Source organism: Zalophus californianus, chromosome 13, assembly GCF_009762305.2.
Source record: "Zalophus californianus isolate mZalCal1 chromosome 13, mZalCal1.pri.v2, whole genome shotgun sequence".
NCBI classification, from domain to species: Eukaryota; Metazoa; Chordata; class Mammalia; order Carnivora; family Otariidae; genus Zalophus; species Zalophus californianus.
Genome location: NC_045607.1, coordinates 62056758 through 62082271, shown reverse-complemented (window position 1 = coordinate 62082271; position 25514 = coordinate 62056758). Strand labels below are relative to the sequence as shown.

At 40.8% G+C, this 25514-nt stretch overlaps 1 protein-coding gene across 7 annotated transcripts in view; it reads left to right on the top strand.

The window, feature by feature from the left end:
- KDM4C (lysine demethylase 4C) overlaps window positions 1-23368 on the top strand; it is a 567234-nt gene extending 543866 nt beyond the window's left edge. For 4 of the 7 annotated variants that reach the window (XM_027615394.2, XM_027615392.2, XM_027615393.2 and 1 more), the window contains 3 exons: window positions 11479-11598; window positions 16369-16461; window positions 22904-23368. In XM_027615394.2, the coding sequence (XP_027471195.1) occupies window positions 11479-11598; window positions 16369-16461; window positions 22904-23098 (408 nt within the window). In that variant the 3' untranslated portion in view covers window positions 23099-23368. Of the gene's footprint in view, window positions 1-11478; window positions 11599-16368; window positions 16462-18016; window positions 21892-22903 lie in introns of those variants that run through there. The other 3 variants (XM_035723626.1, XM_027615395.1, XM_027615398.2) reach the window with 3 other exon arrangements.
- The last annotated feature ends 2146 nt before the right edge of the window (window positions 23369-25514 follow it).

Below are 25514 nucleotides of genomic sequence, written 5' to 3'. Positions count from 1 at the left end.
GCAAAGGAACAATCCTCGAAGGAAATGCGTTGAAATGTTACTGATTATCTCTGGAGAATGTAATCATAGGTGATTATGATTTTCAATTTTATCATCTTCTTATAGTTTCCATATGAGCATGTTTTATTTTTATAATAAAAAATTATTTTTAAAAAAGATCTGAACCATTCTAAGAACTCCTTATATTGTGACTCATTTTCCCTGGATTCCTCTATCTGGATCCTTTCAGATTCTTGTGTCAAATTTTCATTTTAGTTCTCCCATCTCTTGAGGCATCTTGAAGCTCCCTGGAATATGATTATCATGTAGTATGCTAATAATCATTCTGTTAAAGTACTTTGCACTGTAATTCTATGACAGAGGAGTTCTTACACTTATCTTTTTTATTTTTATTTTTTATTTTAATGTCTATTTTCCACTAAGGAGTTGTGTGAAGTAGACAGTCACATCTGTTTTTCTCAATACTAATCCCAGTGTTCCTAGAATACAAGAAATGCTTGAAGATTAGGTGTTGAGTGAATGACTGCCCTACTTGTCCACTTATTGGCCGTGTTACCTGGGGCACATAATTGTGCTTCTTTACCTAGATGGGAGATGACGCCTGCTTACTGACCTGACTGGGTTGTTTGGGATTTCAGCTAGGATAACCTTGTCTGGTCATCTTTTGTAGTAGGTTCTTGGCTTCTCAGTGCATCCTGTCGTCACAATTTTAAATCTCAAGGATCATCTGCTCCCAAGGTTTTCTGTCCCCTTGCTATCATCCTCCAGATGTTCCTTGTTGATATGAATTAAATCCAGTCACAGTTCACTTCAAACTCACCAGCTGCCAGTCACCGTGCTGTGCTTTTCTGTTCTCTTCTCCTCTCTTTTTAAATATATTTGAGCTCTAATTCTCCCAATAGTCCTTTAAGGTCATGTTATTCTATGCATTTGATTGATGAGGAAACCAATGCCTCAAGAGTAGCGTGGGTCCAGTCACTTCTTTGACCCCAGGCCTTGGAAGCCACGCTCTGTGCCACGTGAACACGGCAGGCCCAGAGCCACCTGCTCTGGCAAGTAGAACGCAAGCTGTGGAGCAGAATGAGAGTCTGCAGAGGCCAGCGCCACGAGGCACTGCTCTTCTGACTGCAAAGCCCCTGTTATGGCATGTGAGCACAGGAAAGCCTTCTTGTCCCATAATGCTTACCCCTATCTTTCCTTTTCTCACCTTTTTTCAGCTTTTGGAACTGGTATTTATTTTTAGAAACCATGACCGAGAAATTCACCTCAAGACTGTCTTTCTGTTTTGCGACATAAATTTTTATTGACATAATAAAATATTTTGTTCCCCTCATGCATGTTAGCCTTTGCCAACAACTATAAAAAAGGGGAAGAGATCTGCTCTATAGATGGCAATTTTTTTCTCCCTTATTTGAGTATGAAGAGTTACAGTCCTGGGGTGCTTATGCCTTAGTGTCTGTAGGAAAAACAGGAGGAAGATGCAGCCAGTCCAGAGACAGTCCTTATAAATGGTGTTGGCTGTTTCTCCAAAGTGGCAAGAACTTGATGTGTAATAGACAAGGGAGTTGACACCAGTTACCTTAACCCTAAAATGGGAATAATTCTAAATGCCAGGGATTCTTGTTGAAATTATTGAAATATAATGTATAAAGCAGTTAATATGGTGTCCAGCACATAATAAACACTCAAGTAGTGATGTGACTGTGTTTCTGGTTGTTATTGTTGTTGGTGGTGGCCAGTAATTTTTAGTTAGCCCATTGGTTAGAGGTCCCTAAGCATAAGATTCCCAGTAACACTTACAAATGATACATCCTCCAAAACTTTATAAAAGGAGAGGTTATTGAAAGAAGGTATCTAAGAAGAAATACCAAAAAGCTTTAAACATACAAATTCCCTTTTCCAAGTACTTTGTGTATCTGGGGCTTTTAGAAGATGAACATGAAAGATTTCCTGTTTTGGTTCCTGGTGTCATGGGGCATTGGCCCTGCAATCATTGGTGACATCATTCCAGAACAATCTTGAGGGGTAGAGAAAGGGGTCAGGGCTACAGCTCTGTCCTTCTGACTTGGCCACACCACTCAACATATCCAGTGGAATCACTTGACCAACTGTGGGTGCCCCAATAAAATCAAGCTGCTAGTGCCAAAGCATCCAACAGTGATCCCCACAAAGTGCTGCTGGAGCTACCAGCTTGCTTCTCCCTCTGACCTCTTTTTTTTTTTTTTAAGATTTTATTTATTTATTCATGAGAGACAGAGAGAGAGAGAGGCAGAGGGAGAAGCAGGCTCCCAAGGAGCAGGGAGCCCAGGACCCTGGGATCATGACCTGAGCCAAAGGCAGACGCTTAACCATCTGAGCCACCCAGGCACCCTGACCTCTGTCTTTAAGGACTACATAGCTGCTCTCACCACAGCTTACAAAGTGTTTACATTTACCTAGCCAAGTGAGTGCAGGAGAGTCTTGAATCGGGGCTCTTTAGTTAATTCAGTTTATGTGAAGGGTGACTTAACTTTGAGGGGAAGACATGAGGAATTTTGGTTAATCGCTAGGAGAAAGTCCTTGGTACAGTTGATGTCATAGGAGGGTGAGTCATGGACTCTGTCCCCACCTACCAGCCTCTTACCTATTATTATATATGGTACCTTGTATTGTAGATATTCATGGAAATATTTGAGTCCCAGACTGGACTTGAATTCCTTGAGAGAAAGGACTTCAAAAGGACCCCTCTTGTCTCTCTCTTCCCAGTGCTGAGCTCAGGAGGAGAGTATATGCCAGAGGGAGGGAGAAAAGGCTGGTGGGGTGGGGGCTCTCTCAAAGGTGGGTAGTGGTAAATGAGCCTTTCAGTTCCATTAATCCTCTCCAGTCCCAAGACTGCTGAGAACCCCTTGTTCACATTTCAAAGCCACCACCATTAACTGTCTCTGTGTCCCTCTCTCATATGTCCTTGCTGTTAGGTCAGCTCCCCAGCGTCACCCCTGGTTCTAGTTAATTACTTTCCTTATGTTGTATCACTTAAAAGAACTAAAAAGATAATTTGCAAAACAAAATGCCTAACTTTGTATTTTCTGTGCCTTTTAAAAGCCTTTGCTTGCCAGAATCTCACCTATTTCTAATAGGGTGACTTCTTTTAGAAATATATTGTCTGAGGCTTAATGCTGTGGTAAGTAACATTCAGAAACATGAAACAGCCTCCATCCCTGGCACCTCAATATTTTTACCAGGCATGATATCCACTCTTGGCTTTTGGCAAAAGGGAAAGTGTGTGCTAAACTTGGCCCTCGGGAATTCACCACATATGTGTCAGTGTTTGGTTTTTTTTTTTTCCTCTCTGTGGAGAAGGCACTATGTTTTAGAAGACAGGTATGGTTAAGTGTCAGGGCATTGGCAAAGTGTGCCTGCTGGGAAAGAATCTAGCTGTCTGAGGGAATAATGAGGCATTGCCCCAGCTTAACAGAGACAACCAGAGCATCCTGGGGGTAGAGAAAGGGTGTTTGCATGTGTTTCCCTTACAAAAGAAAAAACATTAAAAAGGAAAGCTGGACATCAGAATTGGAGTTTTCCCAGAATGGTGAGTGTCAGTGTGGAAGTAGGTTGGCTTGAATCCATTATCCCACAGGCTGCAGTGACAGTGTTTTATAACTAGGACAGAAGACAGTTAAGATACCTCAGTGCAGGAGTGTTCCAAGTTTTCTTTCAGGTATGTTAGATGTCTCTCACTGTAGAAAAGCTACACGCAAAGGAAGCAGCTTGGAATTAGTTTTTTTCTTTATACGGAGAAGGTATAGTGTATTTTGGAGATAATCTCAAACGGTGATCATCAACCTGGCCAAGCATCAGATTATTTGGGAGTGCATTTAGCTTGAACTGTACCTTAGATTGACTGAATCAGAATTTTCTGTGGTGGTTAAGATTTATTGCACTAGAGAAATGAGTCTGATGTTGAATTTTTCAAAGCTTAATGAAATTAACTTTATAAACAGTTTATATACCTTTTTACCGACTTATTCCTGTTCCAGAACTCTACTCTAAGAATATAGTCAGTAATTTGGACAAAGATTCATGGAGAAAAATATACAATAGCATTACAGATGATAGGAGAAAATTGGAATGACCTATATATCTTATAATGGGAGAATGGTTAAATTAATTGTGGAATAGCCATAATGTTGCATGCATTCAACCAGTAAAATGGAGTTTTTAAAGAATAATTAATAACTAAGAGGATACTCATAATTATAGGCAATAAATGTCAAGGCACAAAATTATAAATGTACACAAATGGACAAATACTGTATGATTTCACTTACAGTGAGGTACTTAGAAATAGTCAAGTTCATAGAGACAGACAGTAGAGTGGAGGTTGCTAGGGGCTGGGGGTAGAGGGGAGCGGGGAGCTAGTGTTTAATGGATATAGAAGTTTGGGATGATGAAACATTTCTGGAGAGGAGGGTGGCAATGGTTGTACTACATGTGAATGTACAGAAAGCCACCAAAATGTGAACTTAAAAATGATTAAAATGGTAAAATTTATGTTGTGTCTATTTTACCACAATAAAAAGGAATACCTCTTCCCTCCAAATTCTGTGGAATGGGTGAAGGAACATGGCATGAGCTGCAATACTGAGCTCTTCACAAAAGGCGGCCTTGTCTGCCTCTTTGGAGAGCTCAGTGTGCTCTATGTGAAAGAAAATAAAGTTTGTAGCTATGAAAAAAAATTATGTATGTATAGGAGGGTCTTTTTAAAAAAACACATAGAAGGATAGAGATAAATCCAAATGGTAACAGTATTTACTTTTAAAAAAAATTTTCATTCGAGTATAGTTAATATACGGTGTTAAATTAGTTTCAGGCGTACAATATAGTGTGATTCAATTCTGTACATTACTAAGTACTTATCATGATAAGTACATTCTTAATCACCTTCACTTATAACACCCATCCCCCACCCACCTCCCCTCTGGTAACCATCAGTTTGTTCTCTACAGTTAACAGTCTGTTTCTTGGTTTATCTTTGTTTATTTGTTTTATTTCTTAAATTCCACATATGAATGAAATCATATGGTAATGTCTTTCTCTGGGCCTTTTTTTTTTTCTTAGCATTATGCTCTCTAGCTCCATCCATGTTGTTGCAAATGGCAAGATTTCATTCTTTTTTATAGCTGAATAATATTCCATTGTATGTATATTCTACCTGTTTATCCATTCATCAATCAGTGGACACTTGGGCTGCTTCCATAATTTGGCTATTATAAATAATGCTGCTATAAACATCAGGCTACATATACCCTTTCAAATTAATGTTTACATATTCTTTGGATAAATCCCCAGTAATGCAATTACTGGATCATACGGTAGTTCTATTTTTAACTTTTTGAGGAACCTCCAGACTGTTTTCCACAGTGGCTGTACCAGTTTGCACCAACAGTGTGCGAGGGTTCTTTTTTCTCCACATCCTTGCCAGCACCAGTTGTTTCTTGTGTTTTTGATTTTAGCCATTCTGACAGGGTGGTAACAGCATTTACTTCTAGGTGATGGAAATATGGGTTGTTTTTGTTTTTTCTGTCTTTTAAAATTCTGTAATTTCCCCTACTGAATTTAAATGGTAGATGCTCAGAACAAAGAATTATTAAGTTAAATAATATTAAAGTGTTTTCTATCTTTGTTATCTCCACATGAAGGGTGATATTAAATATGACTTTTATTTAACAAATAGTCCAGGATTTACTCCTTCCAAATATGGTTCATCCCCTTCAAAAGAGTCCCCTTGAGAGCCTACCGTTGATCAAGATACTTGGTACTTACCTTTCTGGCCTGGGATACATTCTTGTGGATATCCCTAAAGAGAGTATACATCTTCAGATTGTGATGTTTAATGAAAACTTGGGGACAGTCACAAATGATCTAGGGCCAAGCCTTGTGATTAGGAAGGTGGTACTGTGAATATGTTCTTTTCCTTTTTGAATGATGGCTTTCCTCATAAACACTTTGAACAAGGATTGGGTGGTCTGGGAAGCCCTCCAGTTTTATATTCCACCATTAAAGGTGTCATCTCTACTTTGTGAGAGGAGAGATCTGCCATCACCCAAACCAGCAGTTGCTTATCATTTAGGGTTGTCGGTTGTAAGCAACAAAAAGTGATTGGTAACTTATTGAAGAACTAAAGAAATGTAGTGGAAAGTTACCAGGAAGCCCACAGACTCTTCAGTAATGCGAAAGAACGAGGTCAGAGAACTGATGAAAACAAGGGGGGCTGCTCAGCTGGAACATGGGCAGGACCAGGCCCATGGAAGGCAGTCCAGGAAGGACACAGAGGCTTCCTCTTGCGTGGTCAGTGTGGCCCGAGCCCTGCCTTCAGTGATGGGCGCTGCTGTTCTGGCTGCCACTGCCGCCCTCTGAGCATGTTCTCCCCCTCGGCTGCTTCTCTGCATCTCTGACCGCAGGGTCTGCATTCTGAGCAGGTGCAGCCAATGGACCAGGCCCCCATCCATGTCCTACTGCCAGGGAAGCTGGGGGAGGGAGTGTCTGACACGTTCCGGGATCTGTAATGGCACCAGGTCTGCCCCCCGCTGAGACTCTGAAGGGGAGCTGAGGGTTCAGATGCGGGGCAGCCAAACAAATGATAGGTAGCAGTACAATTAGTACATGGCCGTCAGTCAACCTTGTTCATCCCTGCCGGAGTCCATTAATGAGCGGGTGATTAGCCCTCAAAATGTCAGCAGTTGCTGGTAGCAGTTCGCTCCCGGTCAGTAAGCATTTTCCCCACAGGGGGCCGTTAGAAGTTCCCAACTATATGCCGATTAACCACTGGGAGTTCAAGTACCACGTCTTCCTGTGCTACAGCTGCACTGAGAGACAGGGTTGCCTGCTCCGTGGTTTATACTTGGTAGGAGTAGAGGTGGGGATGGGTCAGCGGGAACATGGCTAAACAGGCAACATTCAAGCACAGCCGCTTGAAGAGGTCCTTGCCAAGGCTTCAGTAAGAGTTCCAAGCCCGCAGTGACTTCAGAATTCAAATAATCAGACTGGCGGTTGGGCTTGTCTCTGTGGCTGGTGGAGCAAGTGCGAGTGAGCCCTGACTGTGGCAGCAGTGTGATGGGACACTGCCCTCTTGCCTGGTTGGGTGACCCATCTCACTCCTTTCATCAGAGCCCTTTAATCATAGCCAGAAGCCTGCTCTTGACTGTGATGATGATTTCTGTCTTTAATTTTCACATCATCTATTTGGTACTCCAATACAGGCTTACCGGCAGCTCCAGACACCAGTGTCCCTGTGGACAGGGCTCTGGCAGGCTTTAGGGGAGTTTACACATCCCTGGAGGAAGTACAGTAAATGGTAAACAGCTATTTATGTCAGGGGAAGCCAAACTGCTTCTGAGGGTCTAGACAGCAACTGGGAAAAATGCATTAGTCAAGGTTTTAATGCATATAATTTTCCAGCAAAGGTGTTTACTTGCTCCAGCAACACACTAAGAACTGCATTAGGAAAGACCTCGTTAGCCTTTTACATCCTTTAATACACCTCAAATACTAGAATGCTTTAAAAAAGTCACCTGGGTCACAGAGCTATGGGGCGGGGAAGGGAGGCTGGAATCTTCATCTTCAATGTGTGCCTCAGTGGTTGGGACCACACTTTAAGGAGCTATGCTCCTTGTGTACAGCTGCGGGAGATGTGAGCCAGCTGAAGGCCTTTAAGAGAGGGGGCAGACCATTCACTGGGGCTTTTCACAAACTAAATCCCCTCATGATTCTATTTTTCAGACTTTTTATATTTAAAAGAAACTTTTTTTTTTTTAAACGTGAAATCTTATTCAGCTTGTTCAGTCAGTAAATCTTATTCAATCCATAAATCAAATAGAAGTTCTTTTCTGGTTGAAGTGATCATGGCAACCAAAGCTCACACTCCACATGGATTTCCCTTCAAGGACCCTGAGGTGGTCACGCCATGCAGATATGGAGCTCAGTGTGACAGGCCTCCAAGTGTAGGTAAGATGCCCTTTGTCCCTAGCTTGGGGAGCTAGACATTGTTCATGCCTCCAGTATCTCACCTGGATGGTCAGTAAATAGATACTGGATTAATGATTGTGACAATCATTGTGACTTCTGCTTTGGAGGGACCATGAAAACCTCAATATCAAACCTTTCAGCTTCTTTTCTTCAGCCCACATGCTTCTACTTCCATTCCTGTTTGAATGTTTTTTACTCCATGTAGTCATAGAAAGTTTCTGGCAAACTCAAAATTTTGAGACAGCTGGTGTGTTGAAATCATCTCTCTATGGAGGAAACTAGATGTTACAGAAATACATTTTTTTATGTATTACTATGAGCTGCCTTAAATCCATTTGGAAAGTAGCTGGGGTGTAAATAGTGAATAATACTAAATGAAGTTATATGCAAATCAGAATAAAACCACTTCCAGCTAACTGGCCTGGCAGAGAATGAGAAGGTAGCCATCAAGGCGAAGAGGGATGCCTCCTGTTGGAGGATGAGGAAAGGAAAGTCACAGAACAATTTTGTGTTGTTATATAGTTGGTTATTTTTCTTTATTCTTCTACTATGAATAAAGAAAAAAAGAATTCTGAAAGCCAGATTGAGAAAGCAAACTGAAATGTCCTTCCTAGATTTTGACATGAAAGGGTATGAAGTGATTTTTTTGTGACTGATGCAGAGCAAAGTTAGGTAAGAGGCTGAGCTGTAAGTTGCTCTGAGGTCAGGTACTTTCAATGCCTAATTAAGACTTGTGAGTAAAGGGCAAATTGACAGTGAGAAAGATATCAAACCGTATCTCAGACATTTTGTTTTCAAACATCTTTTTTTTAAAGAAGAATTGTTTCTCACTTGGTAAAGTTGCTTATGTTTAGTTTATTCATAAAGCTATATTATTATGATAAATTGCTCAAGTATCTTCATACTTTGCTTAGGCCACATTTCCATGGCCATTGCCACACCTTTGGTGATATGGTACTTAAAATTTCAGGTCAGGATTTGTTTTGGAGAATTATTTTAAAGGTTAGAAAATCTCTGTCAAAGATTAGATCTCTAAAAGTAAGAACCTAAGTGTCCTACTTAGTTGTATTTGGTGGGTGAATAAATTAGGGAGTGCATTCTCTGTGTTCCCCAAGGCCTTGAATTCCTTCGATTGGGATTGAAGGGCCCAATAAATAGAATTATCTTGCCTGAGGAAAAGCAATATAGAGAGACAATGGAGTCAGGATTTGGAGATTGAAAAGATCTTCTTCATTACTAATAAAGCAGATGTTGTAGTGTGTGGTTTATATCTGTGGGCAAACAGGGAACCTGAAACTGGACCTGCAGATTAGACAGGCCTCCTAGTGACAGGGCTGCAGGACACCTCCAGCTCCTCTCTGGGGAAGGGGCAGAGCAGAACTTGAGTTCTCTGTCCACAAGGTGGCTCCAAAGGGAAAGGGAACATGAGGAGTAAAGCCACAGTTACCAAACTTTACTGGATCCCATCTGCTGGGTATCTCAGCACATCTTTTTTATGCAGTTCAATCTATTAAGTAACTTAGGTCTAAACAGCTTAAGACTTGGTGTCTGATGAGTGTCACTGTGTTTCCCCTGAAAATATCCCACGAGCCCCTGTGAGTTTGCTCGGGTGGCCCAGAGCCCTGTGGTGCATAGTTTGGAAAATGCCATCTCCTTCAGAACTCAACAACAAAATTAAGTCATTGCTTATTCTCTTGGAAGAGTGGATGAATGAGAGTGGAAAAGAAGCCAGGAACATTACCCCAATGGAGCTCCTCCACGTGGAAGAAAACTTAAGGAGCGGGAAGACACACACTCTTGTGCCCCCTCCCCCTGTCCCTATTCCTTTTCCCAAAGCTTCCAGGTTTCAGCTCAGTTATCCCAGAGCCTATGTAGCTTCCCAGCCTAGGAGACTGAATAGTATGTATAGAGAAGCTGCACCCTCCAGTGTTCTTGGTACCAGGTGCATTTTTGGAAGGGAAATGCAAGGTGAAATGATAACCCCAGGGGCATATATGGAATACATTTCTACAGCCTACCCTTTCAATTCTGCATGCCCAGAGGTCAAATATTACGGAGGCCAAGGAGAAACTTTTTATTTAACTAAGAGCAGACTGTCAATTCGGTAGAGCCTCTGAGCACACAAATTTTTCTTTGCCCATAGCTTTAGATGGAAGGGAGTCTGCAGTGAGAAAAATGAATAGCTGAGCCTCTCATGTATACTCCAAACCCAACAATAAAATGGCCACTCCTTTATAATGCAAAATTTCTATTAATAATGAAAAGTAATAGATGGTGGATTTCTGGTCATAAACAACTAAAATATTTCCTGTGTGTGCCTCTCATTTAAACCATAGAACCATGCCCATTCTGCATTTATAGCTTGATTGGTCAAGTGTGCATTTCGATCAGTCAGATTGGCCTCATCGTAAAATATCGGTATTAGCAAAACACAAATTGCTAAATGTGCAAAAAATTTACCAAAGAGGTCAAGTATTTAATTCATTTGTATTAAAAATTTTCTATGTCATACCCAATACATACAAATTTAAGAGTTTGCAAACTATGTCTGTGAAAACATTTTATTTGACCTGTTTCCTCCCTTCCCCACCAAAAAACAAAGCACCTTTCAAGATGGACTACAGGCTTTGCTCTGATCTACTCTCTTAGGAGGAGGCACTGTTGAGTAGAAGACATAAAATGAAAAGACTGGCTATGGGTGCCTCTATGGATGCCCGTGGAAGGAAGAGGGGTGGTCACTTAATGGGCAGACGGCAGAAGCATGCCTCTCCAGGGTGGTCCAAGGATCTTCTGAGGAGGCCTGCTAAACAGCACACTCCCCTCCCAGCCTCACCTGCCACGCTGCAGGTGCTTCTTGCCTTCCTTTTCCCTTGCTGTTTTGCCAGCTTGGACCTCACTCTGTTCCTCTCTCGTCCCAATTCCACCTGTGTGTCCCAACTCCTACTATTCTCCCATTCGGCTTCACTCCTCCAGAGATTCTGACAACTTAAAGGAGCCCCTTTGGAGGCTCAGGTTCCTTGTCAGTAAAATGGGGATAATTAATAATCTCTGCCTACTTCGTGGAGTGATTATTGAGGATCAGATGAGTTGTATGTTAAAGCATGTGATTAACTGCAAAATACTGTATAAATGTCAGGTGTTGTAAATCATGAGCTAGTCTCTTCTTCAGCTAAAGGAGTTTCCGTGCATATTTTAGTTACCCTCTGAATGATTCCTCGTCAAGTAGCGAATGTAAATACTGCTCTTCTTTTCCTGCTTGGCTTATGGTGGCTCCTTTGCAGCTTTATGATGGAGGCTGAATCTTTAAGTACTCCTTTGGCTCATATCTCTTCCCCTGAACACCCATGCAAGATCATAATCCATAAAACACAGACAATAACTCCTTTTAATTGCCAGGAGTTCATCGTTTGCTAAGTTCCAAATGCAGTCACTTAGACACTTGCCTTGAAAAGCCTGTCTCTATTTCTTCCACAGAGCCGAGACTGTGTGAAACTGGGCCCTCCTGCTGAGGGAGAAGTCGTGCAAGTCAAGTGGCCTGATGGCAAACTCTATGGAGCAAAATATCTGGGATCAAATGTTGCCCACATGTACCAGGTGAGTGCTGTCCTGTGTGAGATGCTTGCTGAGATGGACAGGAGAAGCCAGAGGGCAGATGTATCTCCATTGTGCTGCTGATCAATAAGCCACATGAATTTGGAGCACCTCTTTTATAAAAGAGGCAAAGATTTGGTGTCTAACGACCCAGATATTGGAGTTTTATTATCAAGTTCAACACTGGGACACTAATAGCATTTGGTGGATGGTTTAATTGTAAAGAATATAGTTAGGCCACAAAAGCGACTGGATGGTAGGCAGCTTTCTTGTGTGTACATCATATGGGGAGAGACCAGTTTGCTGCTTTATCTCACTGTAAGCCAAGACAATGATGGCTCTTCATCAGCCAGCAGCCCCTGAATGGGTGGCTTTTGCCTGAGAGACATACCCCCATTGGGTGTCTCCTCAAACCTAAATCAATTATGCATTGACACAGTTGTGGCCACCTAACCTTAAAGGAGTGCTTAGTTCATGAAAAGTATAGCAATCGGTTGGATATTCTGTTCACTAGGGAACGCTATATATTACTGAAGAGTACATATACAATTAAACAATGAAAATATTTTATCCCTATCAGAAATGAGAATGAGTAAACTCTAACAAGGGAAACAATATGGATGGCAGATGTGCATTTATATTCCTTTAGGCTTTAAAAAGGAACACATTTATTAGAATCAGTACATTGTAGTGCTTTCAGTAACACGGTGGCAGAAATCAGTGTTCTCAAGCTAAGCAGTAGAGTAAAAACAGGAGGACTGAAGTAAAAGAAGAAAAAAGAAGGTTCTGGCCTGTTAAGTTAAAAACAGCTTGAGAATGATAAGACTGCCAGTTTCAGCAGAGAAATTGTTCAAAGACTGATAAGGGGCAGGGGCTTCAGTGGAAGAGTACATTATAAGACATTGCACCAGGAACTAGAGCACAGTGTAATTAAAGGAGTTCAAAGAGGTTTAGGAAACTTGAACATTTTTTAAGGTCTAGAAAAGCCTAAGGTGAGTAGGGAGGGGAGGACGTTTATATACATGTTCTGTATGTGTGTACTCACACACACGGACATGTGCATGTGTGTGTAAAAGCTATTTTCCCCTTTGTCGTAGTGTTAAGTTGCTGGAGCTTCTTTGTATCAGACTGTTCAGAATTAGGCAAAAATCATAAGACAGACGTAATACTGGAGAGTCCTAGAGTCCTTACTACATCATTTCAAAAGAAAACAATTATATTTAATTAAACAATAAATGCAAAAGTGAAGCATCTTATATGTAGCAAAGCTATTAGCTACATGAAAAGTATCATAATGAAGACATGCTGAAATTCAGGCTAATTAGTAATCAGTGTGTTAACTTCAGTTGAATTTATGATGGCCTATCAACATAGAACTATAAGCATATTTATAGACTCAATGAAAAAGTTAAGGCTAATATTAAAGTTGTCTCTCAAGTACAAATAGTTTAAAATTCCTCATTAAACCAAGTGCCCTTTTGAGATCATTTTTCTGTTTTGTGTCTAATTATTCAGTCTCATCATTGAATAAGCAAAGATGTTTATAAAAATAGATGTAACCAAAAAATTCCGTTGCACAGTGCTAAATATCCTAAGTGTATGCACTTTTTTGACCCTCCCAGAAGAATGAGGGTAAAAAGGTTACATGAATTTAATAATTTGTTGAAGAGCACACAGCTGGTAAAGGGAAGAGCCAGAGTTTACTCTCAGCTCTGTCCCAACTAGGGTAAACAACCATCCCAGCTTGCTCAGGACTGTCCTTGATTTTAGTGCTAAAAGTTCTGCGTCCCGGGAGACCCGTTGGTCCTGGAATGATTGGTCATCTCACCGTACTCCTTTTTAGTTTTATAATTGCCTTTCTCTCTTTTCAGAATTTTCAAATTATCTAAAACAGAGGAAAGGTAGGCACAAGTAGTTCTAGCTATGCTATCAAATTGTATAAGTGAGATGACACCTTGGCCTAATTAAATATTAAAGAAACCATTCTGCTAAAACAAGGTCAGGAAGAGAAGCCTCCTTATCTCAGCCTTCTGGGAAGTAACGGGGGGAGCTCTCCTGTGACCGAGACCTAATTCCACCCTATCGTTTCAGCTTAGTCAAATGTGAGCAGTACATGAGTAAGAAATTTGATTATATATATTATCCTTACTGTAATTTTTTTTAAACTCCAGCAGTTGTTTTTATTAACATAGTGTAGCTGCATGGTTTCACTTACCTTTTAACCAAAAGTGCAAGCCTATTCTTACAGCTTACATGTAAAGAATTCAGACAGACAATTTGGAGACTTGAAAAATATTATAAATGGTTCAGGGTTAGAACATACTAGACATTCTGTCCTAATTGCATCCCTTTTGTTGTTTGCTCCTGGTAGAGGTCACGTGTGGTTAAACCTAAACCAAGAACAATCACTCTGAATCAGGCATTTGATGAATTTCCCCCAAATGATCTAGGTTTCTGTTAGCCAATGTCACTTACTTTTCTCTGACAAAATCTCCTAGAATGTTGAAAAAACAGGTTATGAAATTATTTGCTACCATTTCATTAGCTTGAAGAAGTTTTAAATTTTCATTTCAGATGAAGGTTTTCACACATTGTTGTGGTTTACATGTTATGAGGTTGAGAACCTGGGATTTTCCTGGCTGAAGAGTTCAGTTTGACAAAATGAGTTTTGAAAGTTAAAGTTTCTCTAAGAACTTGAGAAATTACTTTATCTAGGAGGATTATTATATAAGAGTAAATATATCATTTCTCCCTCATACGGTATCAGAGCCTCTTAAAGAAACAAATGGTACCTACAGGCCCAGCCAGTCTTAATGCTAAATTGGCCACAGTCTCATGTTCTGAGAAATCATTTGAGCAGCAGCTTTGTTTCTCTGTTTTTGCTTTGGAGGTGAGGATAAAGTTTTCATATCACATATTCCAAGACAATTTTCAAGAATTTTGGCCTGTTTGCAGTGTTCACAATAGCGAAACTATGGAAAGAGCCAAGATGTCCATCAACAGATGAATGGATAGATAAGATGTGGTATACACACACAGACACACACACACACACACACACACACACACACACACACAATGGAATATTATGCAACCATCAAAAAACCCTGAAATCTTGCCATTTGCAACAACGTGGATGGAACTAGAGGGTATTATGCTAAGCGAAATAAGTCAGAGAAAGACATGTATCATATGATCTCACTGATATGAGGAATTCTTTTTTTTTATTTTTTATTGTTATGTTAATCACTATACATTACATCATTAGTTTTGGATGTAGTGTTCCATGATTCATTGTTTGTGCATAACACCCAGTGCTCCATGCAGAATGTGCCCTCTTTAATACCCATCACCAGGCTAACCCATCCCCCCACCCCCTCCCCTCTAGAACCCTCAGTTTGTTTCTCAGAGTCCATCGTCTCTCATGGTTGGTCTCACCCTCCGATTTCCCCCCCTTCATTCTTCCCCTCCTGCTATCTTTTTTTTTTCTTAACATATATTGCATTATTTGTTTCAGAGGTACAGAACTGTGATTCAACAGTCTTGCACAATTCACAGCACTTGCCATAGCACATACCCTCCCCAATGTCTTATCACCCAGCCACCCCATCCCTCCAACCCCCCCCACCACTCCAGCAACCCTCAGTTTGTTTCCTGAGATTAAGAATTCCTCATATCAGTGAGGTCATATGATACATGTCTTTCTCTGATTGACTTATTTCACTCAGCATAACACCCTCCCGTTCCATCCACGTCGTTGCAAATGGCAAGATCTCATTCCTTTGGATGGCTGCATAATATTCCATTGTGTATATATACCACATCTTCTTTATCCATTCATCTGTCGATGGACATCTTGGCTCTTTCCACAGTTTGGCTATTGTGGACATTGCTGCTATAAACATTGGGGTGCACGTATATCTTTGTGGTAAATATCCAGTAGTGCAATTGCTGGATCGTGTGGTAGCTCTATTTTCAACTGTTTGAGGAACCTCCATACTGTTTTCCAGAGTGGTTGCACCAACTTGCATTCCCACCAACAGTGTAGGAGGGTTCTCCTTTCTGATATGAGGAATTCTTAATCTCAGGGAACAAACTGAGATTTGCTGGAGTGGTGGGAGGTGGGAGGGATGGGGTGGCTGGGTGATGGGCATTGGGGAGGGTATGTGTTATGGGGAGGGTATGTGTTATGGTGAGTGCTGTGAATTGTATAAGACTGATGAATCACAGACCTGTACCTCTGAAACAAATAATACATTATATGTTAAAAAAAAAAAGTAGGAAGGGAAAAATGAAGGGGGGGAAATTGGAAGGGGAGACGAACCATGAGAGACTATGGACTCTGAGAAACAAACCGAGGGTTCTAGAGAGGAGGGGGTGGGGGGATGGGTCAGCCTGGTGATGGGTATTAAAGACGGCACGTATTGAATGGAGCACTGGGTGTTATATGCAAACAACAAATCATGGAACACTACATCCAACACTAATGATGTATGGTGATTAACATAACATAATAAAATAAAATTGGAAAAAATGAATTTTGGCCTGTTTGAAAACATATGTTGTTCTTAGTTTGATAAGGGAAAGAGCTCTCCTTCCTTCCTTAGTTGTTGGCTGGTTCTTTTTTGTTCTGTTGAGTCCTTTTTTCCCTTTCTTTATGTAGTTAATTGGAACCTTGAAAAAAAAATGGTGACTGCTTCTTTGTGTATGAATATGTGTGTGTGTCTGCATATATTATACATATATATATCATGATGTCTTATTTCTCATTAGGTTGAATTTGAAGATGGATCCCAGATAGCAATGAAGAGAGAGGATATCTATACTTTAGATGAAGAATTACCCAAGAGAGTGAAAGCTCGTTTTGTAAGTGCTGGCCAATACCCCTCAGGGATCGGCCATGTGAATGTCTCATCTTCTCTCTCTGTGTCCCAAGCCCAGCGAGAAACATACTTAGGCCTTTGGGTTGATTTTCAGGAAAGCCAGTACAACTTTTCCCTTACTTAGGCAAACCTCAACTTTGGCCCCAAACAGGAAACCAGTGCAGGTTCCTTGTTTTCCTTTCTAATGAGGTCAAATGATCTAACACTTATTGGCATACCAAAATAGTTGTTGAATACGTAGTCTATGCAAGGCACTAGGAGCATACAAAGGTACCATCCAGGCATTTATAATATTGTCAGCAGAAGCAACATTAAAAGAAGTTTTCAGTAGTAGATTAAAGGGGACATGGTATAAATGAACGTCTGGTTTTCTATAGCCTTATCATATATTGATTAACGTCTCTCCAGAAACTCATTAATGGTTGTGTCAGTTCATAATTAAACCAAGCTCTCACTTTTATAACTGAAGGAATAAAAAACCCCAAAACTAGGTATGGGAATACTAAAGCTGTTTTTTTAAAAAAAGAAAATGTTTTTAGTTTCAACCTTTATACATTGGGTATAAAAGACATTAAAAAGACAAATAAACATGGACAAATAATCAAAACTGAAGTTGTTAAAAAATAGAATTCACAATAACTTAGTTTTCATTATTGTATCATAAAATATTTAGTGGACCCTGAAATGAAGTCAATTTAACTCATTTAGAATTGCATCTACTACATCTGCAAAATAATAAATCCTGAACAGGGAAATTTGAATGGGATTTTTTTGACTAAAATGAAATTTTTTTCAGAATAAATGACACCCTTAGTTTTCAGTGAATGCTTATGATATACTTTTCTGCAGTGATAGAGTTACCTTAATTTGGAAAATCCTTGGATTCCTTAAATCTTCAGTTGTATATTTAGCTCCTTTTCCAGTCAGGTGGGGTCCTAGGAACAGGGTAACTGCACCAGGTATCAACTGACTTTCTGAGCTTCATCCTTGAGAGGAAGGTCTTTCAGAGTATATCAAGAGCAGAGTGATAGTATCAGCTCTGCTACTCATCCGGTGAGAAATGTGACACATAGGGAACCCACACACCTGAAAATAGATTAACCACCAGATAAACTGCAGGGAAGAGAAAATCAAACATTCCTCTTGTTAATTCCTAAAAACGATCTAAAAAATCTGTCCATGCCCTACCTCTTAAAAATCTCTTAAGAACCACTTCTTCTTCAAGATACCAAAGATGGCTACCTCTCATGCTGTGCTCCTGTCTTCCATAGATTCTCCCTCCTCTCCCTGCCCTCCCTTGCTCCCCCCTCCTCTATTCATTCATTCATTCATTCATTCACCTAGAGATTGAAGGATGGGGAATGGAGTAGGTAGTCCCCTCTAAGTCTCTCAGGTCTTTCTAATGCATATGTGATTAAGCACCAGCTGGGTCTTGTAAATTTCAAATACTGTTTCTTAATCATAGTAAAAGAACGCCTTTTACTTTCTGCTCAGATCACAATTTCTTTGTTCCATAATAGATTTGTCTTCAATACCAGGTTGCCTTCCTGCATAGCCTTTTTTGAACCCAGCTTCTGAATTTCCGAAGATCCATTTCTCTGAACGATCACACCAACATCCAACTTTTTTTTTAATTTTCAGAGAAGAATTTTTAATTAAAAATAAGAGTCAGTAAAAAATACATAAATCACATATATTATCTGAGTGTAACCTGTTATGTCAAACAATTGAACCTAATAGAAAATATCTTCAGGAACAAAGGCTCATAGTTACTAAATCCAGTTTGCTACCTCTGTTTTTATTGAATTGAAGACTTATGTGCTCCTGTTACAGCAATCCAGCCTTTCCTTCAGGTTTGTATATAACGCTCTGGCCCTTGGTTGGTCTATCTATGACTGCTATTTTTTTTTTCCAGTTGGTGAAACAAATCTAATTGGAAAACTCATTGATGGAAGATATTTTATGTTAGAGAAATCTCTTTTGTTCTTTTAAAGGAGGGGTGGGTTAGCAGTCTCACTGCTAAATAAGAGACCTCATATTTTAATGACTTCTGCTCACCCAGACACACGCTGACTTGGGAAGAAATTTTTCAAAAGAGTCAGCAGTCCACCTCGGTGATTTTGCAGGGGTTCTTTCCCACTAACTTCAGAAACGGCCCCATTACCTTTTATTGTCTCACAGAATAACCATGGCAACAGTGCATAATTAAGTAGAGCTGCTGGTAAATCGGTTTTATTATTGTATTTGAGAGGCCGACTTTTGCTGTTCTCACACAGTGGCAACACTTTCACAGATGTTTTATTTTCTCCTTTGATAACTTTAGCACTTATAAAAGGGAAAGATTACTCATAGGAAGTACTTTGCCAAGAATGAATGAAACAAAAATGTTTTCTCCTAATGGCAGAGGGTGCCCAACCAACCCATAATCTTTTAGTTATTTTCTTCCCGAGTGAAACAAGGTAGTGTCTGGGGGTCCATGCAGGTAGCCTGTTACCCTGGATAACCATCTCATGAACTGGTGGGGAACATGCCCGCTGTGCACCTGGGTCCATTTTTTAGTTTTCAAGCTTCTTTGTAACTGTTCCATTGTTTATCTCTTCTTCATGATTGACCATGTGTTTCAAGTCCTCAAAGCTGGGACTCTGCCTCTGTCACCAACCAGGGGAGGTGGCCTCAGTGACAGTGAGATGCACTGTGCATTGACATCATCTGGAGTGATCTACCTCAGTGAAAATCAGTTAGAAATGCATTTTAGGAGACAAAATAGTAGGGAAGTGGGAAGCAAAAATAGTGTCTTACTGTAGCCTTTACCTGAGCATAACAGAAAAGGCCCACATTCCTTCCACCTGGCTAACACTTAATTGAGCAGTGACTGAGTTGCTTGGTGTGGAGAACATGTAAAAATCAGTACTGCCTAATATCCTCACACTCAAGGGGTTCAAGGAATCCCTGGTGGGAAGAAAGTTAACTGCCCCTCATCTCTGCCACTGACCTCATTCTACTGTGTTGACAAAGTCTTACAGGAACCAAAAGAAGGGCCCTCAGGTTTGCCTGTGGCAGAGAAAATTGAACAGTGTCCATGCAAAGGGAAAAAGTACATCCAATGACAGAAAGCCATGAGCCAGTAAGGTGTGGCCAGGAACTGCAAATAATTCTATCTTACCAGCACATGGGGTAGGATTTTGCTAAGTTATGTAGGTCTAGAGAGCTTGGATGCCATCTTCAAAGGCAGCAAAGCTATTGGAAGAGACGATAATCAGGGTGTCATATAATCAGATAGTTTGTAGAGCACTTTCTTCTAGTGGTACTGTAGAAAATAGCCTGGGGGTGCAGCATTTGCTGCAGTGATTTAGAGGAGGAAATGTGAGGCCTGTACCATGAGGCCAGCAGGGACAAAGAAGAAAGGATGGAGGGCTTCAAGGAACATGTAGAAGGGGACCTGGACGTGATGGGGATGGGGGACACTTATAGTGACTGTTAGGTTTCTAAACAGTGTCGCTACGTAGATAGGAGATAGCTATGCCATGTATGGAATATAGGAAGGATAATAATGGGGAGGGAAGACTGTGAGTTCAATTTAGGGCAGGTTGATTTGAAGTGCCTCTGGGATCAGTTCTCTGAGATGCCTGCTGAGCAGTTGGACATGCAGGCCTGTGCACAGAAGGAGGTCTGAACTGGAGTGAGAGATGTGAGCATCCTTGGAGAAGAAGTAGGAATTGAAGCCAGGAGTGTGGGTGTGAGGGCTCAGGGAGCATATGTACAGAGGAGAAATGCAAAACATCAGGAGCATCAGAGTTGAACAGATAGTTAAAAAGGAGAACCCCAGAGACATCAACAGTAAGCAGCCAGAGGAAGAAGAGAGGCAGGAGGAAGGACTTATAAAGTGTCAGAGAAGACAGCAATTCCAGCAATACTTAGGTGACAGAATCGTCAAATACATTTACGGTGAAAAAGTGTCATAGGAACTGGACTGAAGCAAGGACAGTTTCAGGGAAGGCCCAGAGGAAAATAGAAGTGGGGTGAATTAGAGATGACTGTTGATAGATTTGTCAAAAACCTGGTTGGGCAAGAGCCAGAGGGGAGATGGCAAATGAGGGAGATTTAAATGAGAAGACTTTCATCCTGCTTCTGCTGGGGGTGGGAGATCCTGAAGAAAGTTGGGGCTACATGGAAGCAGGAGCCTGGATGGAGCAGGTGGGAGGCCCCAAATCCTGGGCTAGTGGCCAGGCCTCTGCACGCCACCCTGAGCTGGCTAGATCAGATCTTTGTCCATTCTTGTTATGGTCAAATGCCATGCTTTCTGCAGCGTGACGCTGGCTCTTTCTAGTCCACAGCCTCTGATATGCGATTTGAAGACACATTTTATGGAGCAGACATAATCCAAGGGGAGAAAAAGAGACAAAGAGTGCTGAGTTCCAGGTTTAAGAATGAATATGTGGATGATCCTGTGTACCGCACTTTTTTGAAGAGCTCTTTTCAGAAAAAATGTCAGAAGAGACAATAACCTGCATATGCTGCTACAGGCAACAGAGCAACGTGGGCCAGAAAAAGAAAGATGAAGGGACAATCTTGGGGCCGTGCGATGTGTTTCACTGGGGTAGGTGACAGGGTATGTGTCTGACAGTGGAAAATTAGGCTTTTCAGAGTTTGGTCACCTGGACCACAGATTACAAGTGTTATTAATTGGTAACAACAATCTGAAGTCCTCCCCTAGTCTTACTTTCACTTGTGAGCAATTGTGTTCAGTGATCCCAAAGAATTTGTCTAAGTGAAAGGAAATAATAGTGAATCACCCACCAAAAAGAGCCAGTGACAGAGGAGGTGGGTCCTCACCTATGGCCTAATTAGGCCCTTAGTCAGGAAACACATGGACACTTCTCTCCCCAACCCCAGCAAGTGGGAGCCTCGATACCCAGGTAAGAGGCTGATAATTTATATAATTTCCACAGTCAGGGAAGGACTCTCACTTATTTGTTTTAAATGGCAGTTTTTATAAAACATTTTTAAAACACAAATGGCCTGTATGGTAATGAGATTTACCCGTGTGCTATCTGTAATTTCCCTTGTACAGAACTTTTACATTTTTTTATATCCCTGTTACTTTTGATTGTGTCTGATGAGAACTGAGTTGTTGGCCTTTGTGAAATTTTTGGCTCTTGAGAAAGAATTCTTATGAATTGTATGGGAATTTTATATATTTAAAGAGGGATATCTGGGGCTGTTATTTTTAAACACTTTTTTTTCATAATATTCTGAGTAGATATTTATAAACTATATTTCTTTCATTATGTGTTTGTAAAATTAGAGTTTAAATAAATATGCTTTGATGCATAGTTTTCAACTAATATGATTTTTCCTTTTTAAAACAGCCTGAAAATGTACTAGTGTTTAAAAATAAAGATTTCCTTTTTCTCCAATTCTGCTTCTGACTTTTTTGTTTATGTTTAAATCAACAGAAAAACAAGTTTTCTTTAGGAGCTGTCTAAAAAGTTTGTCAGGCCTTTCTTCGTTCACAGACTTTTTACATAACTGGACACATTGCCAGACCTTTCAGACATGTCATTGGGCATAAAGGCTCCTCTACCTGCCCACAGGGCCAACTGAAGTGTTTCCCTCAGCTTCTTCTGGGCCTTGAAGAACTCTGAGCACCTAGAGTCTGGAGCTTTTTTCATCCCAGGTTTCTTGGTCCCCAGTTACTTTTAGAAAAGGCTGCATGGACCCTCCAGTCCCTTCCCTCACTTTATAGATGAGCTGTGGAGGACAGGCAGGGAGGAGATTGCCCAGGGTCACAGAGTCCTTAGTGACTGCTTCAGTTAACTATGGTCACAATCACGCTATATTACAGACAACTGCAAAATCTCAGTGGCCAGCCATGGGAAGCACTTGTTTTGCTTATGGGCCTGCAGGTTGGCTGGCCTGAGCTGGGCTTGGCTCGGCAGCTGTGCTGACCTTGGCTTGGGTTAGCTCACATGTCTGCTCCACATGTCTCCCATCATCCCACTGGACCCAGTGTGCTAGCTCAGGTGTATTCTTCTCATGTCAGTGGTAGAGGCCGAAGAGCCTGTGAGCCCAGCCAAGTAAGCAACATTTCAGTCCACTCTGTGGTGTTGGTTAACATCCTATGGGCCAAAGCTCAGAGCCAGGGATTCAAGGGCATTTCAAAGTTTCATGGCAAAGAGTGAGGATGTATCATGTTACTGGGTAGAGAGTACAGAACTGAAACTGCAATAACAGAACCACAGTTAAATCTCAGTTCTCCAGACCACCTGCTGGCTGAGGGCTCTTTTTCCGGAGTGCCTCATGCCTGAACTCGGAGCTGGGGAAGAGCCCACCAGTCTTACTTTTACAGGGATTGGGCCCTCCACATTCCCTACCAATATCATCATATATTTTATCATAATCAAGCTTGTTTTTTCTATCTCCAGGTTTTGAATGGAGCTGACCTGCCTTCTCCACGATATGCCAGGGAAGTAGGCCTGTGTAAGGCATTAAGAAGAATTAATCTAAATAGGATCATTCCTTCTGTACACGTTTGCCTGTCAGCAAGATTTCTGATTGGCTGCCACAGGGAGGAAATGTGCAGAGTCCTATGTGATCTCAAATACAGCTGTTTTTTATAGGCTCACTTAACTCACATTCCTATAACCAAGTACAGCTGTATACGGCCTCAGCAAAACAGTGCTGGCCACAGATGCACAATGGCTCTTGAGAAAGACACCTTTGTTTCACTGCATTCTGCATAAAGTCATTATTAGCTCCATGACCAGACAGATCGTTAAAGCTTTCTCACTTACTGTATGACACTTCAATTGTAATTTTAATTTCTTTGCGTTACACTAACTGCATTTTTAGTGTGTATGTGTAGCATGAAATCAGTTGAAGGCTAGCTTCTGGTATTAAAAAAATTGCTAGCTGTGACAATTCTAATGTAAATCTAATGGCAAGCCCTTTCTCTGGAGGTTAGAGGATTAATAAAAACTGCCTGGCATATTTCACAACATTTTAGTTTCTTTATGTGTGTTTGGAATGAGAACAGTGTGATTCTTGTCAGTTTACTTTTATTATGGTACTTATGTTTGTTCATCTAGAGAGAAATGGAGAAGAAGCATCCAGTAAAATATCACATGGCTTCTTGGAATACATTATAAATTGCTACTGGCTAATAGTATATGAAAACATGTAGACTCAGAATACAAAAAGATGTAGGAGTGAATGGGTCACTTCTCCCTGTACCCATCCAATGTGAAACAGGGCTAAAATGTGTATGGTACTGTTAATGACTGGGAGGTTTTATGAGTATCATATTAGAGTAGTATATGCTGCAAAGTAACATTGTGCACTTTTTTTTTTGCCTTTAAGTAAAAGGGATCTGAAATGAAACTATTTCAGATATTAATCAGCCTCATAAACTTGAAGCTAACTAGAGGCATTTTTATTACATGAAGTAATTGTAATTGGTTGGTTGCAAAACTCAATTGTACTACAAACTCTTTCTGAGAATTAAGATTTGCAGTTATTGCAAATGTTACTCATGCTTTTGCCCAGTGTGTTGTTAGAGACATATAGCACTGACTGGTGGGGAGAAGGAGTCCTGGCCTCTGAGGAGGCCTGACCTCTCCAGCAAGTGGACTAAGCACTCAGAAATGTCACACTCCATCCTCAGTAGGTGCAGGACCCTTGAAGAAATTGAACTTCATTAAGAGCAGATGATATTAACGATGTCTTGAGTATCTGTTGTGAATACCAAGCCTGGTAGGCTCCTTAGTGGCATTTATTTACCTTGTTTAACCTCCCCCAAGAAATCAACAAAGTAACATTACCCACTTTCATGGAGGGAAACTAAGGCTCTAAGTAACTTCTAAATCCCTTAACCTTCTTGGTGCATGAAGAAAAAAGGATTCTAAACATGACCCAAACAAAAGACATTGGATAGACAACTTTGAAGCCCAGAAGACAGCACTAGAGGTATAAAAGAGGAAGACATCATTTTTAATGGTAGATGTTTAAAAATACATGGAATCTACCTTCTGACAAAGGCAAAACTGTAGAGACAGAAAAAAGATTGGTTCTTGCCAAGGACTGGAGGTGGGGGAGGGACGGACAACAAAGTGGGGCATGAAGGAATTTTGGGGGGTGGTGGAGGAAATATTCTTTTTCTTGATTGTGGTGGTGGTAGCAGGACTATATGTTTGTCAAAAATCATAGAACTGAACGCTGAAATAGGTGGATTTTACTAGATGTAAATAGCACCTCAGTAAACCTGACTTAAATCTAGGTGAACAGTGGACAAAACTGTGAGAGAGAGCATGTCTTGTGTCAAGTGGACAACAAATGAGAAGAGAGAGGTCAGAGCCCTGGAAGAGCTAAACAGATGGGTAGAAAAAGAGGAGCCTGGGAATGAGCACTGAAAGGGAAAACCAGGATGCTCTGATGTCCCAGACAGCAAGGGAAGACAGTGTTCCCAAAAAGGAGGAGTGGTTGACAGAGAGAAAATGCAGCAGAGTCCAAGTAAGATCATGTAATTGTTTATTAGGAGGCCAATAGTGACCTTGGTAAGAGCATTTCAAGTGATTTCAGATGAGATTAACATTCAAATTGGTGTTCCCTGTTGGACAGGCATTACTTCTTTCTCCCACTTCCCCTCCTCCCTCAGTCTCTCCCCCTCCCCTTTCTCTCTCAAGATTTTCTTCTTTGTCTTTAGTTTTCAGAAGCTTGACAATAATGTGTCTTGGCTTTGATTTCTTTGGGTTTATTTCATTTGGGATTTGTTTAACTTCTTGGCCTTTCACCAAATTTGGGAAATTTTTAGTCATTATTTCTTGGAATATTTTTTTAAATTCCACACTCTTCTCTCCATCTGGGCTTCAGTGACAGAAATGTTGGGTCTTTTGTTGTTGTTCTTACATGGGTCCCTGATCTTTTTTTTTTTAAAGAAATGAAAAAATTTTTAAAGATTTTATTTGAGAGAGAGAGCAAGAGAGAGAGAGAGAGCACGAGCAGGGGGAGGGGCAGAGGGAGAGGGAGAAGCAGACACTA